This window comes from Molothrus ater, chromosome 2 (assembly GCF_012460135.2).
Source record: "Molothrus ater isolate BHLD 08-10-18 breed brown headed cowbird chromosome 2, BPBGC_Mater_1.1, whole genome shotgun sequence".
NCBI classification, from domain to species: domain Eukaryota; kingdom Metazoa; phylum Chordata; class Aves; order Passeriformes; family Icteridae; genus Molothrus; species Molothrus ater.
Genome location: NC_050479.2, coordinates 10,754,037 through 10,774,314, shown reverse-complemented (window position 1 = coordinate 10,774,314; position 20,278 = coordinate 10,754,037). Strand labels below are relative to the sequence as shown.

Genomic DNA, 20,278 nt, shown 5'->3' with positions numbered 1-20,278 from the left:
AAGGGTCTGCTTGCTGACGGCATAAAAACTCTCCTGCAGTAGCCAGAGCCTATAGCTTCAGGTAGGTGACCAAGGTGACTCTCTAATTGTAAGATTCTATCTTTCATCACTTTTATTTGCCATAGAAAGATGACACTTCCAATTATATCTATTAGCTGGTCCACATGGCATGGAAACATACCATGTGCATTTCTAGGAAAAATATCATACAGTTTTACCTCTCGGATTGCGTCAACTCAGAATGTTCATATGCAACTTTGGGTTTCAGCCTCTCAGCTGCTATGTCTATTGGTACTACCACCTATCCTATTCTAGAGAGGCTGGAGCCACTCTTCTAACAGGAGTGTAAGTATTTTACCGAAGGACAAACAACTTATTCATGGCCAGAAGTGTGTTATTCAATGGAGAATTTAAGTTTGCAGGACCTGATTCTAACTACAGTCTTGACTGCTGCTGAAGGAATATAAAACACACATAACAGGTTAAGAAAGGAATTATCAAAGAAATCAGTGCTGTCCAATTGGCAGTCACACAGTTGTAATGCTGAGGATAAGACAATACTTCTCCAGCTGGAGATTGAAAAATGCCTTTTGCAAGGCATCCATAGAACTGTATAAGAAAATACATCTATAGCCAAATAGGTTTAAATTACTCATCTCTAAATAGTAATGGCAATTCATTTAGCAAAAAGATGCCCTGAAATGAAAAAAACAAAGTGCTTATAACTGTAGCTCCTATACCTTGAGGGCATTATGTTTAGTCCGCAACAGCTGTTGTTTTGTCTTTATTTCCTCACGTTTTTTCTCATCTGTGACTCCCTTTTGAAGCCTGTCGCCCCTTTGCAGCAATTCTTTCACTGTGCGCTCATCCTCTTCACTCTGATTTAAAAAAAGTAACCAATATAATGTGCATTTTAATCTAATCATTACTTAAGTCTTAGTAGATACAGACTATGGTAAAGTAATCATGTAACAGCCACTTGCAGTTGTATACTGATGATCAAGTAACTTTTACTTGCTTTCTAAAATGTAGAAATATGTAGAAGGATAAAAGAAAGACAGCATCTGCAAATCTACAGATTTTTGGTATTAGATCTTATGCAGCATCCAGGATAACAGCGTAAAAACTTGAAATATATTTTACTTTCAAACAAAAAGAATAGATATATGTAAAATCTTCTATATCACTGTCAGTAGAGATTGAAATAGCCAGTATGCTGGCACACCATGCAATTACTGACCATTCTGTGTATCACATTGAAAATCAGCTATTCTGATAGGGCAAATGCTATCACTAAGCATTTTTTATGTAGAAGCCACCTACAAATCTATGAATCTTTGAAGCTGGATATGTGTCACAGCTTCTGGCAGTGTCTTGAACCACTCTAAGCATTTGATGCAAAGAAAGGGGACCAAAAATGCTCAGGTAGTGGAAACTGCCCCATCAAACTTGATTGATTTTGAATTTAACACTACATACATATGCTAAATTCTGCATGCAGCACATGGAGCCTAAAATTTTATTTTTCCTGAATAAAAGAAAAAACAGCTGGTTAAGATTCCTTCCAGCTCTGATATGAAACATAAACCTTTGAAGAACTCCTTAAAAGTAAAATAATATTGAGTCTTTATATTGGTTGTAACAAATATAAATTTGATCTTGCTGAGGACTCAAGAAGAGAGGGTTCCAAAGATGAATCTCCCTTTTTGCCTGGCCAAAAAATGTCCTCTCCCTGAAAATCACTCTGGAGAACACACACCACAGTTGCAATGGTAGCAAAGCACTGCAGTATTTCACTCCTCTTTTTCCTTTCCCCCCCCCCCAGCAAATATGAATAAATGGTTTTATTACTTGCAACAATAAAACTTAAGTAATAAAGCTTACCACAGACACAAAATCTACTTGCATTAAATGCTATAAGCAGATTGGTTAAGAACAAGTTGGCAAGTGGCACTTCTTTTCATGACCATTTATTTTTAGTAAATGTATTCTTTTACAATAGTGCCCATTTTGTTACATCATTCTGACTTTTCCTGGTCTATTATACTACTACAGATATTTTAACATCCATTCCTTGTTCTGTAATACTGCTGGTAGTAGTACATGGATAGTATTCATGGTCTGCTTAGTGTTTTCATAAGGAAAAAAAGCATTTCTGATAAATTAAAAATTAAGTTAGCACAAAAAAATTTAGTTAGTGCTAATTTGTGACTTTTGATTTTATAATATATTAGCATAGAAAAATTTTGCCTAAGTTATATCCAAAGATCTTAACACAAATATGGGTTTCTGATTTTCATTCAGATTTTTTCATCTCCCTGCTTATTTTGCTCAGACTTCCATTTCAACCAAATTACCATATCTTTATTGAAGTCCTCCTCTGTCAGATTCACTCCCTGCTGAATTTCAACCTCCAGTGGTTCAAGCATTTTTTGTATATCGAAGTCAAATTGCTCCAATTCCTTCAAAGGAATGAAGGGCTAAAATGGAGAAATACAAAGATTATTTATTTAAAGCACACATTTCATAGTTTTATTAGAAACAGAAATGAAAAGAGATATCTGTGCTACCCCCTATTTCTAAAACAATGGTAGACTTTCCATCATGTTGAAAAATATCTACAGCATATTCAAAGTACCCAAAGATACGAATAAAGATACAGATTTATGCAGAATTTCTGTGTAAGTAAACCAAAGAATTTTACGGTGAGTGAAAATTAAAAAGAAGAAAAAAAACCCATTCTCACATTTGTGTGTAAGAACAAGTCCAAATAAAGAGTATTTTTCTAAAAAAAAAAAAAAAAGAAAAAGCTTACACTAATTGATTAAATCTGGTTTGTCAGAAATTATTCATACAGACACAAGAAGTCCATTCAGACCAAAAAAACCCCTACTATTAATAATTGAGAAAATTTTAATGTTAATCTGGTTCAGTTTTGCAATCATTGTTCTCTCACATAGAATAGTAGAAGTGTTAGGTGAATGCTACAAAACAAAGGACAGAAAATCTTTGTGTCAGATGTTCCCCTAATAGTATTTCACAACATATTGGGAAAAAAAATCAACAAAAGTTCAGCTTTGGCTTCAAAAAGCCTCAACAAAAATTCAGGATGAAAAAACAAAGTCAATCAAACAAAACAGACTCAATTCCTCCAAAATAAATCACAGTATAATTATGGTGCTTTAGTTTAGTATTTAGTTTTGAACTCTCCAACAGGTGCTACTTCTTAACGAAAATGCGCTGCCTTTTGTCAAGCTGACATGAGTGCCTGTGAATGTATATGTACATATATTATTTAAAATATACTGTCTATTTATTAATTGCATTGCAAATTATGAACAGAAATTGTTTCTTCCTTCAAAGCTTTAAAGGCAAGAAGAAGAAAGAAAATCTCTGTGGTTCTTGCATAAAATTTAGACTTAAAGGTAATTAATGCTTTTTGATGGTCTAGGAACTCTTGGATGTGCACCTGTCCTGCTAAAGACATAAGCACATTATATCCCAACTGGTTCTCTTTTACTCTTTCCTCTGGTACAATTAGTTATTATTATATTATTTATTATGTAATGAAGACAGCAACAATAAAAATTAATCAGTTAAAACATGAGATAGGATGTCAAATGAAATATCTTCTCAGATGACCTGGAAGACACAGAGTAAAAAAGCCTTAATTGTATCTGGTTGATTATTTTAACAACAAAGATTTTGCACATTTAAAAACATTAATGGAAATATAATAATGTGCAATATTTATAGAGAATAATACTGTGCTCGCAAATTTTCATTAAGAGGCTCAGAATTACACTCATCATGCACTTCAGCTGAGTTAGAAATAATAGAAAACGACACAGTAATTTCTTCTCAAATGCTCTGAAGAATATTTTCTAAGGTACTTAAATGTCATTAAAAGACGAGCCAACTAATAAAATTGGAATATAAAATCTATAGTCTCTGAAAAAGGCTAAAAACAATGACAAAGGATAAAGTGGAAAGAAAAATACCAAATGAATTCCAGCAATTGAATGATGTTCAAAGACTACTTCAAAATGTAAAGTCTCATTTCAGTATACTACAAAGATTTTGTTAATTCTCGACATGACAATTCTATACTAACATTCACTGACTTAATGGATCGTTTCTTATTTACTTCACTGTTGCACTGATTATTGTTAATATTTGATTAAAAAAAACGAATTTGAAGACAGATGAGTAATTATTGAAAATAGGTTATGAGAGCTTTCGACCCTCTTGAATTTATGTTTTAATCTTTTACAGAGTGAATAATTTTACATAAATATGGGGGAAAAAAGTAAAAATATTTAGGAATATATCACCCCATAATAATAATAATTTTCCAGCTCATTAAGCCAAAATCATAAGGAATGTACAATTGCCTACAATATACAGGTAGACAAAATAAAGTACCCAGTAATTTGGTCCTTTATCCAAATTCATATAGCAAGTCAGTAGAATAGTCAATAATTCAGACCAGTTTTTTACCTCTCTATCTGACTCAATACTTATAATAGCAAGTACCCGTCGTGAATCATATTCTACTTGTGTGTTTTCCAAGGTCCTGGAAAAGGCCCCCTAAATTCTAATTTACCATTATAATTTGTGTGCTGTAGTAATTCCTCTCATCTTGCTGGGCACTTCTCTAAATCTTAATGTGGTTCTGCCAATTCCAGCCTTCAGAAATGAAAGAAAGCCTGAGAGAGAAGGCTGCAGGTGGAAGACATTTGCAGGCTGTGTTCTGAAGACACTGCATCTTGATAAGAATCTTTTGTTCCTTCTTTGAGTTAGCCCACAACATGCAGTGCAAACACTGAACCTCCAATAAGCCATCTACAGGCAGTCCCATTTTTCCCTAGTTCAAGCAATAATTTCACAGGATCCCACCAAAGGCTGCATCAACTAAGACAGTTTACAATAACTTGGAAGTGCAAAGTAAAACTGAGATGGAAATCCAGACTGCAGATAGCAGATGTTCAGAGCAAAAACATCAGACAACACAGTTCTTGCAAAGTTGTCCTCCGTTTACAGCTTGTACATGTGTTAGAAGTAGGTAAGAAGCTGGAATGGCTTGAATACTACTGATGGCTATTAAGAAAACAATTGTTACCTTTATTCAGAAGACATTATTTTGCTTCAGAAAGAAACCTAAATAAACCCAAATATCCACAGAGATGTGCTGGTTAGGCAGGATACTGAGCTCTGCACAGATCCCAACATCCCATGGAAACCATGTCTCATTGCTTTTGCTTTTTGCCAAGCTTATTTCCTGCTTTGCCTGTGCATTTGTTTCCAGTGTTAGTACAGTGACCAGCAATAATAGTTTGGATCAGGATCTGTGCATTCCCATTATCCTCTCTACCAACCTTCATGGCTGTCTCATTTGATCTTCTGAATAGCTCTTCAGAATAGAGGCAGCAAAATACAATGGAGAAAGTAGGTGTCTTATGTCCTTCTTCATTCCAAATAAGAAGGCACAATTTGGGTAAAAATTGCCTAAACCACACTGAATTCAGATTTAGCAGTCATGATTTAGCAGTCATCCTCAACTGAAGTAAAATTGATATAATCTCTACCTATCTATTTCTATCTCCAGCACTGGTAAATCTTGGACTCATAGGAAAAGACTAAATTCACTTGAAGAAAAATTAGCTCTCAAAACGAAATCTATATGAAAAAAGGCTACTCATACTTTGCAAAGTTAGAGACTTAGTAATTCTCAGATGTTTATTTTTTTGTAAGTTAGTGACTTCATCATTGTTGCATTCATATAAATTCAGTGAATACTTCTAATTGTGAAACAGCAAAAAAAGACCTTAATGCCAAAACCCCCAAACTGTCACACTTAATAAAAAAAAAATCCTTAGGTTCTGCACTGTTTTCCTTTTGAAGCTTAGTTTTTTGAGGAACTGTAGCCCACTATGTAGTTGCAATTGTGTACCATTGCAAAACACAATTTTTTTATGCAAACACGAGCACCATTTTTTATGCATCTCCTTTATGGAAGCAAGCCCTCCTACCTTTACACTCTTAATTCTCTGTGATATAGCTGCAAATCGCTGGTTGAGCTCTGAGAGTTTGGGCTCCACCACTTTCCTGCAGTGGTCCCCACGGTTTGCCATCAAGTCTTTGGCCTGGTCACGCACAGAGTCCACCTTGGGGTGAATGTCATTCAGCTCAGCCTTTAAGCGCTACAGTCCGTGAGCAAGAGACAGGGCTTGAAGTTAGTAATAAATGCAGAGAGAGAGAAAGAGAGAGAGAGAGAGAAAGTGTGCAAAGGAATAGGGAGCAAAACCACAAAGCAAATTCAGATAATTATGCATGAGTGTGTAAATCCAGTAGAAATACCTTGGATAACATTCCCACTCATATCCCTCAAATTTATAGCAGGAATGTATCTAAAAGTCTGTTTTAGTATCTCCTGGCTGAAATTAATGGGGATCATTATTTCTAGGCAGATTCTTATCTACAATAATATTGCAGCATATTTGAGGATGCACTAAATTATTCTATGTTCCTAAAGCTGGGAAGAGTTGCTAATTTTATTATTATAGTATTATAGAACTGGATGTGTAATTGTTGCTTTCAATACTGCTCAAGGCCATAGTTCAGACAAGCAAAAATGACCAGATTAAAAAAAAAGTTTTAATTTTTTCTAAAAATCTGTCACAAATTAAAAAAAAAAAAAAGGAAAAAAAAGAGGGCAAAAGCCTTTCTCTTCTGCAATATTAATCTTAACAGTAGATCCCAGTACAGGCTGAGGCCAAAAATAGATAGCAAGGCATTTGGGAATCAGAAATACAGTTGGCCATTAAGAATTACATTTCACTGTCTGCATGAACTACCTTTGTGCAATGCAAACATAAATATAGGTATTGATAATTTTACTTTGTATCTGATGGTGGCAAAATTGTTCATTCATCTACAAAAGCCAGTCTCATAATCCTGCTGAGATCAATGAGGCATTGATTTATGCCCTAGAACTTGTAAAATTTTGCTGCAGTAAATGGCATCATTATGTCAGTGTAAGCAATACAATTCTGATTTTGATTTGCAGAGTTTACTGAGATATTATGTGATAACCATGAAGTTCATTACAAAGTAAAATTTCACATTGACTTCAGAAGAAAAAGAAAAGCCCGTTTAGATAATAATTTGATGTTTTTCTTAAAGCAGGTATTTTAAATGACATATTTTAACATACAGACCCATATTACAAGGTAATTTTTCATCAGTTGGTCAAATGATGCAATTGGCCAACTAAAACCACAATCTCAACACACTAACTCCTGATGCTCCAGATAGTTCAACATATAAAATTCTTGTCTGTGTTGCTGATCTGGCCTCAGTGTAAGCAATGTTTGTAGAATTAAGACAATCATATAACAGCAATATCATACATATTGGAAAAGTATCACAGAAAAACAGAAATACAATTAAAAATAAAGGGACAGAAAAGGAAAATATTTTTTTCAAACAAAATAAAATCTTGAGTTAAAGGAGTATTTTCCAGCAGACATGTGTTTAATAAGCTGCTGTTTTATCAACAGGAAGTTCCCAAGAATTAGAATAACAATCTGGTTTTATTTCTGCAGGGATTTAATTTTGGTATTACAGAGCAAATTTATTAAGTAATCTACAAGTTGCCAGAGGGTAGCTTTAGCACAGAAAAAAGAATTTTAATCCATTTGTGATACCTTTTGAAATATTCTAGTTGTGATACAGTCCTTTTTAGAATAAAATTAATGCTTTCCAGTAAATCACATTTTTTTTACCTTAAGAATTTCCTCTTTTTGCTGGGGTTTTTGTTTGTCAGATTCATCCAACAGTATTTCAGCACGATACATCCAAGTAGTGACATTAGCTACATTCTGATCAAAAGCCTCCATGTGCTTTTGATATTCCTGTATGTGGAAAAGGTAAATACTGCATACAAAAAATGTAATCAGAACTGAAATAACAGCTGTAGTTATGCCAAGTGTGGCAAACATGCACACATTATGACATTATGAAAACTTGTTTATTTTACGCAGTAACTTCTTGTATTGTGAAGGATAGAATCTGCTGTTTGTTTCCTTCACTTTGCATGTTAGGTTTCTTGAAAAAGACATTCTAGGAGAGAGAGAAGCTTCCAAAGTGACAGGCAGCAGGATGACAAAATCACAGCAAGACGCAGGTGTCAGCAGCTCAGCGAGGTGCTGAGAGGAACAGGAAGCTGTTAGCCAGACCTACAGGAGCTGCAAAGGAGTGTTTCCCAAGAACAAGGTGCAGAACTCATTTTGGAAAGCCAGTCACTTGACTGAAACTCAAATGGCCACAAGGATGCACTTGCAAAATCACAATCAAGACTGGGAGCTTTGCATCTAAACCTCCTATGGACATTTCATCTAACTTCTCTGCTTTGCGACTTTTTACTTTTAAAAGCTATTCTAGTTGATATTCTGATATATCTTCATTTCTCTGCTTCATTTAAAACTCTGTCTTTTCAGGTGAGCTCACTAGAAAGTGACTTGTGCATTTCCCACACAATAAATATATAGACCACATACCCAAAATCAAAGGTATTACTAATGCTTTTGGCACCCCAATGTACCTACCTTAATTTTACACTGTTCTAAAATTGGTTAAAACCTCTCAATTACCTCTCTTAGGTCTTTTATCATGTGTTTTAGCAAATATTAACCACAGAATCCAAAGCAGGGAAAGAGAGGATGTGCAGGAATACCTGTATTGCTATATCAGCCTGTAAACTCCATTATATGCTTCTTACAATCAGTTCCACATTAAATCTGTGTACCTACGTGATTCTGAATGAAATGCTTAAGTTTTCCAGATACTTAGCTGAGGAAACCCTGTAGTGATGCTGTATATTTATTGCCAAAGTATTTGTTAAGCAGCCATATAGACCCTAGTGGAGCTCCAACGTATCAAGCTCTGAAAAGTCATGACTAAGGCCAAGACACCCTTAAAAATCGCTTCTGTTTCTCCAGGGCGAAACTGCATTCCCATGCTCTCAGGAACAGAAACAGCATATAAGATATCCCAAAGCATTTTGACAGCCCAGTTGTTAAGACCCTTCTGTAGTTAAGGGTTCAAGCTGTCACCTCTTCACGACAGAATGAATAGTTATGTGACTATCTGTAGTTTGAGAAAGCTGGGGATGAAGCTCCTGAATCCGTATGAAATGTGTAATTAGGGGTTTTACTGTCTACTACACTTAATCCAGTCCCCTTAAGAAATTATCCCCACTTGAATATGCCCTATGAAATTATGCAAAGGAGGATCATGAAGTTCTGAAAGACCAAATCATAGTCTTTCAGCACATCATGTGTGCACTCTGAGAAGAGCTTACGATTTAGTTGCCTCTAAAATGAATCAAAACTCACACACACCAGAACTATCCTGTGGGCCAAACCAACTTGAAAATGGAAACTTATTTCCCAATTGTACTGTCCCAAACAGAAATGCTAATGCAGCCAAAAGTAGCTGATGTTGTTGGTATCAATACTAAGACTTTCTCAGCTTACTTGACTATTATTTTTGCTTGACTACTGAAGTAATCTCTGTCCTTTAAACTGCATTTGACTTATTAGGGAAAAAAAAACAAACCAAAAACAATGCAAGAACTGTTGAGACAGACAGGATTGCAAACTGCTAACAATCAAAATTCCACTTGGTAATTAATGAGATTTTCAAAACATACACAATGTACTAAACAACAATCAATCTGATTGCCTGTGTACCTGTGCATTCAATAAGCACGGTCCAAGGCACCAGAAAAAGCACTACTATAAGCTGGGCATGTACAACTGGAAACCAACATTTCCTCTGTGTGAAGAAGTGCATTTTCCTTACCAGTAAGAGATTGAACCATTCCTCAGCACGTGAAGTTACCGCTTTCCAGTTACTGTTCAGCAGGCTGAGTTTATCATCCACAAGACTTTCCTTTCCTTTCATCACTGCCTTCAAATTCTCTCCTAAGTCACTGATGCTCTTAAGCTGGACCTGGCGTTTCTCAATCTCCTTCCGTGTTGCCTACATGAGCAGAACAAGAAATAAAATTTCTAGGAATTAAAAATTATCCACACCAAGAACATGAAATGTTAAATCAGGCAGAAAGTTTATACTAGAACACACAGTCTTGCTTCCTATAGGAAGGAAAGGCATTCTGTGAAGAGCAGCAAGTACAAAGCAATTTTTTTCTCCTGAGCTCTGATAAAATTGTATATAACCTTCATCTTCTTGCAATAGCCTAATTTTCAAAAAGTGCAAATTATCTTTCAGTGTTCAAAATATAGTTTCAATAATTAATTATTAAAAATTAATCAACATTTCATAATATTTATATGGAGATGTTAATTTTTTATATAATAAAATTAGCTAGTTATCAAATAGCACATAAAGTTACATAATAATTGGGACAATAATACACCATCATAATGACACCTTAATAAAATATTCACTATTTTTGATGAAGTTTTCTGTCTTATTTTAATACTTTTCAATACAAACTTTTTCAGAAGACATCATGTTATTTCATTCTGTTAAACTTATTTCCTAATTATAGAAATGCACATTTTCATTCCATTCACTTGGGATTTCATTCTGCAAACCAAAATACTAAAAAAAAGCTATAGCCCATAGGATTTCTAAGCTTGAATGACTACAACAGATATGCAGTGCTTTAAAGTCAGATTTCCAGCATCTCTTCGCACTGTTATCTTACCTTGTAGATCTGATATGTAAGGTTACATAATATACTTATTATTCATGTCTTAATATTCACTGCAACATACAAGATGTCTAACAAAAAGAACAAATTCCAACATATTTAGACAGCATGTAAAAAAAGCAGGTGTTTAAATACTAAGCAGTGAGATGGCACAGTGCAAAGTACAGCAGTCTTACTGAATACTCAAGGAGAGGCACAAACCCCTCACACCTAATTTCACATATAACTGTTTTTATGAGAGAAATTTATCTGAGATCCTTGGCACCTGATAGCAATGATCCAGGCATATAAATCTCTGCCTATAAAATAAAACTGCAAGCACAAAGTGTTCCAAGATGAACACAAACAGAACTTAGTAGAGAAGGAAGAAGCACTGGTCTTCAGAGACATGGATGTCTCACAGAAACCTAAATACAGTAAAGAAAAAAAAAATTCAAACAAATAGCAAAACCAATACTTCAATCTCAGGATGAATGCTGTTCTGCAGTAGAACCCCACCTTTATGACCTCCACAATATCATATCTCTCATGGTCACAGATCAGTATAATTTTGTTCATAGTGTATTGACAGTGAAAGCAGAATGTTCATTTTTCAATAAAGACAGTATAAAATTATTCTTTTTGGTAAAATAGAAGCTTAATAGTACCTTCAATTTATTCAGTGTGTCATGTTTAAAGCAGCAGCTCACTTCCTATGCTTAACAGAATTCAGGATCTCATTTTGCAATGTTATTTTACAGAAAAATTCTTACATGCGACATAATAGAACCAAGGCATGATTGATGCTAATTATCAGCAATATACTATATAATTACAGAATTTGAAAAGGAGAGTTTAAAATTTCAGCAGGTCTTTGTCAGATTAAAGGAAAAACATGCCCTCTTCTAGTGCTGTTTTATTTGTTTCACAGCAGGTGCAAAGTGTCATCATGAAAAAACAATAACACAAAGGACATAATTTACCCTAAATTGAAGATGGAAATTTTTGATCAGATTTCTTTCATTTTCTAAACTATTTTCTTTCATTTGGAAAAGACTCTCTGAAGCATATTTACCATGGGTTGTGGTTTCTTTTATATTTTACATTTATGAAAATGCTGACCAATCTTGGGCTATATAAATAAATATTAATCCCAACTAGTAAACAGATGGACCAAAAAATTAAATGTCTATTAAACACAACTGTTACCCAAAACCCAGATGTGTAATTCCCTATGTGTAAGAAACACATTATTTCCTTTTAAAGAATAACTGTAAACTAAAGACTAGATGCACCTCTGGGCGATATGGATTTTGACTCCCTCATGTAATTGCAAGTAAGGAACATGAACCAAGTAAATCACTTTCCCTCATTGTCTTAAAAAAAAAACAACATTATGGCCCTCAACACAACATTGAACGGACAAAAGTTTTTCCTCAATATTTTAAATCTCCAGTATTACAAGTCCTGAATACAATTGAAAAACTAGTAGGGTCTGTAAAGTCAGTGGGATTCCAGGCTGCATTATCGGCTACGATTTCCCCTATAGGTTACAAAGTGCACCAGGTAAACTAACTTGCTTTCACAACTTCAGTAAGGCCTTTTTGGTTTGTTTTTATTTGGCATCTCTTCATTATATTCCTAAGGATTTCCTGTTTTTCTTTCCAGTATTACTAGAAAGTAATAGTCTACACACACTTTGTTCACTGCAATATAACAGACAGCACTGTTAAATTTTCTGTAAGAAAAAAAATCAAAAGTACTACTACATTACATAAAACAAAGAAGTATGTGTCATGATGCCTGGATTTAACTAAGATTATTTCAGTAAAAGTCAGGGAGTGTCTTTTAAATTCTCCTAATTTTTAAAGAGCAATTTCCACACAGCCTTGCTGGATTTAAGCTCCTTTCTGGTTGCCATAACATAAAATTGCATTCCAGCTGTGTGATTTATTTGAAAATATATAAGAAAGTTGTAGAATTTAAATAACAGAAATAATAGAATTAGCTTTGCAAGTTAAAAATTACATTTAAAACACCTAAAACCTTAAAAAATCTCCAAACCCCCAAGTCCCAAACACTACCACAATGTGTACAAGATGAAACATCAACAAATGAAGTGGTGAAACTCTTCCCAGAAGGACTAGGCAATTTATACATTTTGATTTTGTGTGTTTATCAGGGTGAAACTGTGTAACATAAATAAAATACAGAAATGTAGGAGTTTTGAAGAAGCTATTTTTCTGATATAATCATGGCATCTTGGGCAAACAAAAACATGTGAACAAAAGATTGAACTAAAAAAACCTAACACTGAGCATTCACTTACGGCTGTAAAAATTTATCAACAATGTTGAACAACTCCAAAACAGATTATATTCTTCTACTGTTTATCATTATAATGAAGTTATTACATTATCTTTTTTTCTTTTAAGACTAGTATATTTATTTATAAAACAAACTCTTATCCAAGTGTGTATTACCTGCTGGAAGAGAAAGGCTCCATAAATACTTCCAGGAAGGATATCTCCATTAAAATATGTATACAAATTATACAGATTATGTTAAGGATATATATATCGCACTTCTCTACAATGTGACACTATTTAGGATCACATCTACTACCAGATACAAAAGTTAAAATTATGTGAATCTCTCCCCAGTAAAATTTCAGTTATTCAGTTAGACCAAGTTTTGAAGCGCCTCTTTGGAAGAAGCTCCTGTACTTCACATTTCTGAAGTACCAGTTATGGCTATTTGGTAGCCACAAAATACTACAATGGAAATTCTCTGACCCAAACAATTAATTTGTGTTTCACTGGCTGAAATGTTTCCTTTGCTTTTTAAGGAACTGTTACTCTTTTCTCACTCATGGTCATAAGAAAAATGTTGGTAGCCTGCTTTAATCAAAGCTGGGGGATTACACCACCATTGAACTCCCAGGACTTGAACATTCCCAGGAGAAATGGCATCTAGGTTCCTGGCATCCAGGAAATTAAAGCAATCAGACAGACCCTGGTGCAACCCTGCATGCAGAGCATGTCTCAGGTGATCAGTTTCTAATCCCATTCCCAGAAACATCAGAATGGAAAGAGGGAGAATCTGAGCTTCCTTTGTGCCAGTTTCATTCATCAGAACCTCAGGAAAGGAGCTGCAGTACAAAATAAAAGTTCTGTTTAAAAAACAGTTTTGGATAGGTTGAAATCTGTGCTGAAGGGAAACCATGCTGCAGCATGTAAAGTCATAGGGATGATCTTTGCTGAGAATTTATAAGTGGTTTGTAGCTGCATACAGTAGGTAATATATTACCTACTTTACATATGGATCCATAGGATGACAGGATGAATCATGTTAAAACAGATAATTGCAGTTCTCTGTGCAGATATTTACATTTTGAGTGGTGTTCACAGTCCTGTCTCTGATCCCACTGTGCTGGGACATACTCTTTATCTTTCAGTTTACTAAAATATACTTACAGGGGTTTTTATGAAACAGTTACAACTGGTTTGTTTTGGTTTTTTTTTTATTATTTGATGGTTTTGGTTTACTGTGATGATTTTTGTACGTCCCTCCCATCACCAAATGCCAACTAGGAATTAATTGTGTTTGAAAGCAGAAGTTACATAGAAATGGGTTTCTGGGTGTTTTTATGGATTTTTTTGTTGTTGTTGTTTTGGTTCTTTAATTATTCTTTCAATATTTTGTTGGTTTGGTTTGTTTTTCTGAAGATGTGGTAAAAAGAGCTTCAGAGCTATATTTTGTAATGATAAATCTACTATGTGCCAAGATGAACTAATGATGTTTTTTTTTTCCAAACAAACCAGAATTGTAAGAAAACGCAGGGGATAGTATATTTAGTCATGATGGCCATTAACATATGTAGATTAAAAAACACAACAACAATGAATGAGTGAAGAAAAGTTCTGTGTGCCTTCACACTGCCTTTGTTCTTTGGATTACTTGAAAGCCCTCTGCAATTAGAATCTTTCTAAAAGAAATTTGGTGGCTCAGCTCTCACAGGTGGGATTGTAGAATGAATCAGAAGCTGACATTATGGTCTTCTCAGTGGTTGATTATACATATTTATTTGTTTATTTACAGCACATCTTTTATTTTTTATTGCATTTTGGCCAGTGACTATGAATCAGTTGACACAATTTACAGTTTGTCTTCTTCTATGGATATTACTGACAGGAAATATGCTGCTAAATGTAATTCTAAGTACTTCAAGTCAGCTTTATACTCATTGGTATTACACACTGTGTTAAAAAATCAGATTAAAGCATTGGCAGAGTCATACTGCTGATAGTAGGGAGTGATACAGAATTTTCCTGGTAATACCATCTGCCATTTCCTTTTTAAGAACATGGTTTTCTGGCAATCTAATTCTTATCAGTCCAGTTCCTGATTAAAAGACAAAAAAACCCTGCAGTTTTTAATGTCTTCAGTGATAAATATGTTCACTAAATCAGAATTCTAATTATAAATGGATTTCTAATATACGATGTTTAATGACTATCTTTCCACCCGCGTGTCATTTTTCTTATCTATTATAAACAGAGCTGAATTCAAATGGAAAGATTTAACTTGTCTCTACTGAGCAGAAAGGCAGGATTTACGGTTTTCAGTATATTGCCCATCTCATTTCACATAACTCAGCCAAGTTTTTGTTCCATTCCTTGAGAAACTCTACACAGGAACAAATACCACATTTCCCTTGATGTCCAGATTAATGGTATCTTTCATTAGCTTATTTTCCTATTCAAGATGGACATTTCTTTTTACTTCAAGGTGTTTATACCTTGAAGACAACGTTCAGATGTATGATTTCTTTTATTGTCAACTCTATAATTATCTTTGTAACCCTCTGAGTTATTTTCACTTTTAAGAAGACTTGGGTGCTGAAAATGAATTAGAAATAAGTGCACTAATAAATATAACTGCTTCCTTGTCCTGTAAAGAAAAAAGATTATTAGCTCTCTGCTTAGATATATCGACAGCAGCACACATCCAATTTTCAGTTCATTTGCACTATTGAATTCTCCTCTCTCTCTCTCTTCATTTTCCATCTTTGTTTTTCTGCAGACTTTTGTCACAATGGGAATCTGCTGGGCTTAATTCATCTCCCAGTGCATTTCATTAGATTGGTTACTGTCTTTGGCAGCCTACTTACCCAGGAAGTCCAAAGCCCAAAGCTGTGACATTAATCAGCTACTGTGAGGCTCTGGTTCTGGGGACTAAATTATTGATGTACAATTTTGTGTGATGCCTCAATGAAATCCACATAGGAATAGCAGCATCGTACTTATTTATGAAGTCCCCACAAGAATTTTAAAGTGTCCAGGATAAAATGCAGCACTGTCTCCTAGTGGGAGCAGATTCTTTAGGAAAAAGCACAATCCACAAAATTTCTCTAAATATTTACTCTTGTAAGTCTGGGATTTGCCACATATACTACCTGTTGGATTGTTCCACATTAGAAGTCTACTTACATATATGTGAATATTTGTTTATATTTCCTAAAAGGCAATATTAAAATGGAATTTTGAAAGCCACTCAGTACATACGTATTTTGCCAAGAGGCAGCTGCTCTCACCCAAAGTTGTTTGTTCTTATTTTAGTGATGAACTGACTGAAGGGGAAGAGCTGAGGTACTACATGAGTTTAGATTGTAGTAAAGGCTTTGGGGAGTATTTGAAGCCAAAATATGCTTTTTACCAGTTTTTCCTTCAAAACTTTATGTATCAATTCCCTTTGAGAATTCACAACACTCAACAAAACTCTTTAAGATTAGAAGATAGAATGGTTCCTGTCTGATATATTTTTTTCGTGTTAATAGTTCTTATTTTAATTAGCTCTTTTTACCTTTTTTGATTGTCTTCAGATAAAGAACACATTGTACTTGTTGTAGCAAGCTTAAGACATAACAAAGGCTTCCTACTGTGCAGGTGCACAAATCATCAGGTATAAGGTCTTAATTATGCAACTTCTGAATCATTAACGTTCATATGTAACAATAAAGTGATATTAAGGACAAATCTTTCTCTTTAAACCCCTAAGAAACTACATGCATCTGTATGTATGTAAGCATGCATGTATGTATGACAGGAACATGCAGTGCATGTTTCTGTTTCAGTAGAACTGTACTGTGTAGTCACCACTGAAGATTATTTTTATTTTACTGGGAGAATGGCCTAACTACCTAGCGATTTGAAAGTGAAAACTGAAATAGTCAAAGCAGTAATTTTAAGTTAGTAAGAGAGAAAGTTGATATTTTTGGATATCACTTTTAAAATACTGTCTTTCTTAGAGACTGATGATCAAAAAAAAGAACTCTAAACCTAAGAAAAGATGTGTAGACTGTGGGTTTTTTAATTGTTGTTATTGTTGCTATTCTAGTATTGTTATTAGTTTGCAAATCATCATGGCATTTTAAGGCTAAAGACACTTTATCAAGCTCAGAAACTTGAAAGGATTAGTTAGAAACAAAAAAAAAAAAAACAACCCAACCCACAAAACAAATTTTACTCGAGTGCCTTGAATCTTCACTGCCATTAAAAATCAGGAAGATTGCCTGTGTATAATTTATTATTATTTCTATAATGCATAGTGAAACTAGTAAAATGTTTAGAAGATTTCTCCCATTAAACAAAGCAGAAGTAGTTTTGGGGGTTTTTTTTTTTTTTGTTTTTTTTTTTTTTTTTCACAAACCCCCAATACTGTTTAAGGGGTTTTTTTTTTTTTTGTTTTGAAATTATATAGAAATGCTTGTTCAAAATGCTGCTGTCTGCACACAGCTATTTGAAACTTTGAAGCTTTGGATAATGTTGACCATAGTGTGCTCTAAAATGCAGATTTTGATATGTGTGAATAATGATCACTTGGTTTGTTTATGACCTTAGCTAGATTAGATTTCTATTACATGTGGAGAAAATTAAATAGATTAGCTACTGTTGAGTAATAACATGCCAATTTTTAGCATCACACAGAAATACTCTGTGTCTATACAGACATCTTCCATTCCTCAGTTTCTGTAAAATGTTTATTTAAACTGTGATTTTGAGGAAAGTTTTGATTTAGGCTTTGAGTTTTAACCTGAAAGATGAGTTCAGGATGAAGTCTCATGGAAGTAGGAAGGCCCCAGAATGTAAAGGAATGAGCTATAAATTTAAGAGTAAGGAAACAAATATCCCGGCTGCTATCTGAACACATAGAATATATTGTGTTCTGGCATCTTTAATCTTTCATGTACTGTTTAATACCTTTCTGAGCATCAGTAGAACGGTGTAAGAGATCTCTACTTACGTGGACACTGGGTGGTTGATTTATAGTACTCTAAAAAATTAAATTCTAACTTTAAATTCATCTCACTGAAGATTAATGCAACGTGAAGGTGAATTGTGCTATTGATCTCTGAAGAGACAAGAAGGTTTAAACTTTACCGAGCGTTAACGCTAAGGCAAGATAATGCCAAAACATTCACGAAGTTCCACTAACTAAACCGCCAGAATTGTTAATTCTTTTCCTTATCACGAAAGAAATCTACCTTTCTGCAATATTCACATGTGTGTGTTACATTGTTACCTTGCCCCAGGCAATTTCAGCATCCAAATTGCTCGGCATCCCCTGCGCAGCCGATCTCTTTGTCAGTTCCGCGTCTGTCGCTGCCAGCCACTCTGTCAGGGCATTGATCTCTTTCCGCAGTTTCCGGGACAATTTCAAGCATTTCTCTAACTCTTGCTTTTTTTCTGTCACCTGCAGAAAGAATAATTGTGATTATTAACCCTTCAGTGAAACAGGTCCAATGGCTTTTATATAAAATTTTCTGTAGGCCACTTCTCTATAAAATCTAGACTTGGGATTCCACAGGTGAAGTTGCACTTTTAGTACAGGTATGTCTTGATTTTTTTGCTCTCAGTATCAGTAATTCTGCTGCTAGAATGCAAACACCTACAAGAAAATTATGTGCATAAAGATTTATTGAATTTTAACTACTAACAGAGCTCCAAAAACCTCCTCCTCTGTTTTGAACTTGTGCATAGAAAATTAATTTAGAACAACTGAACTAACAGTTTTTCCTAGTGACACAAAATAGATGTCAAAACCCTTCAAAGGGCATATTTTAATATAGGTGGCCATGTAGGAACTGGGATTCCTCAATGTTTTTTTCTGTGTAGCTAAGCTACATAGAAGAAAAGACATACCAGCCAAAAATAGCCTCAAAACTTGAAACACAATGTCACTGAATAATGTCAAACTAAAGCAGCACATTTAATCTTTAAGGTTTTAGTTTTCTGAATGCTTTGGATGTAAAGTACTCGGGATGACCTCTGCTTTAAAGTTCTTTTAAACTTGGTACATGGTACCTGGAAGGAAGGCTGAGTAATTATATTGCCTGGACTGTCTCACACGCATTTTGAAAGAACAGGGCAAATACAGCATTTCTTGCAAGCCCTGAGACTCTTCAGGGAGAAGAAGAAAAGGTTTTACTTAATTAGTAGAGAAAGTAGAAGAGTAAATGAAGAGATCGACTACACTACAATAGAAAACAGGCAACTAGTAGCAGAAAATAAAAATTAATAAATTATGCTGTGATGAAGTTAAAAAAACCCCAATCAGAGAAGGAGGATTAAAAGTGTCCCATAGATCAGTAATATTTAAAAGAAGTTCCTAATTAGCTTGAATGTCAAATAGTAATCACATTAAGACTGGAGCCGCTGATTTGTATTTAAGCATTTTAAAATAGAAAAAACCTTTCTACAGTGGTAGAGAACTGCATTTACTAAAACTATTTTCTACTTTTCCATTAAGAACAAGTAGTGGTACAATGATCAAATGGATTCGTAGATCAGCTGCCAAGGAGAATCTGAGATTTTAAAATGTAACAGGATGTTACAAGGTTAGGTACATGGCTTTTGCCATCCCTGAGTAAGGAGATGAGATTTGCCTAGGGAATAAGCTATAAAGTGTCCTGATAATTTATTATCACTCTGTAAAGGCTTACTGCTGAAATCTCATAACATTTTTCACTGAATATGCTTTATGTGCTTTCTTGCATGCCAAATTTATTAAATGAGACCACAGAACTTACAGTCAGGCCAAGAGGTAAATCCCTGGGAAGGACCATAAAAATCAGCTTTTTAGAGCTCTATTCACACATGGAGCCAGGTTTTTCACCTCTTCTTCTGAAGAGTGTAATAGCAATTGTAAATAACATTACTTAGCAGCAATACAATGCAAAGTGCACTACCCTTATCTTGATTGCCTGTTTAAGAATTTTAAACACCTGGTATATTACAAAATGAAGTTACTGATACTTGTCAAAACAGGGAGAGAATAGTTGTGTTCCTATATACATCCCTAACATGTGTTTATTATATAAATAATACAATATCACCATATACATTGCATATATCCAGAGGCTACTGATTAATCAGTTTGTTAGTACTTTAAATGTAAAGATGTATTTTCTACAAAAAAATAGGAAACAGTGCCCTCTAAAGGCCTTCTGGGTCAGAAAATGTGGTCGTGAGTTACTTTATTTATGAGGGGGCC

At 34.5% G+C, this 20,278-nt stretch overlaps 1 protein-coding gene across 3 annotated transcripts in view; it reads right to left on the bottom strand.

Moving 5' to 3' along the window:
* The window catches only part of DMD (dystrophin), a 1,044,614-nt gene that overhangs the window by 591,739 nt on the left and 432,597 nt on the right, over positions 1 to 20,278 (bottom strand). For all 3 annotated transcript variants that reach the window (XM_054518613.1, XM_036378966.2, XM_036378958.2), the window contains exons 34-39: positions 18,308 to 18,478; positions 9,868 to 10,047; positions 7,788 to 7,916; positions 6,033 to 6,203; positions 2,358 to 2,480; positions 741 to 878 (exon numbers count right to left, since the gene is read on the bottom strand). In XM_054518613.1, coding sequence (XP_054374588.1) covers positions 741 to 878; positions 2,358 to 2,480; positions 6,033 to 6,203; positions 7,788 to 7,916; positions 9,868 to 10,047; positions 18,308 to 18,478 — 912 coding nt within the window. The remainder of the gene's footprint in view (positions 1 to 740; positions 879 to 2,357; positions 2,481 to 6,032; positions 6,204 to 7,787; positions 7,917 to 9,867; positions 10,048 to 18,307; positions 18,479 to 20,278) is intronic.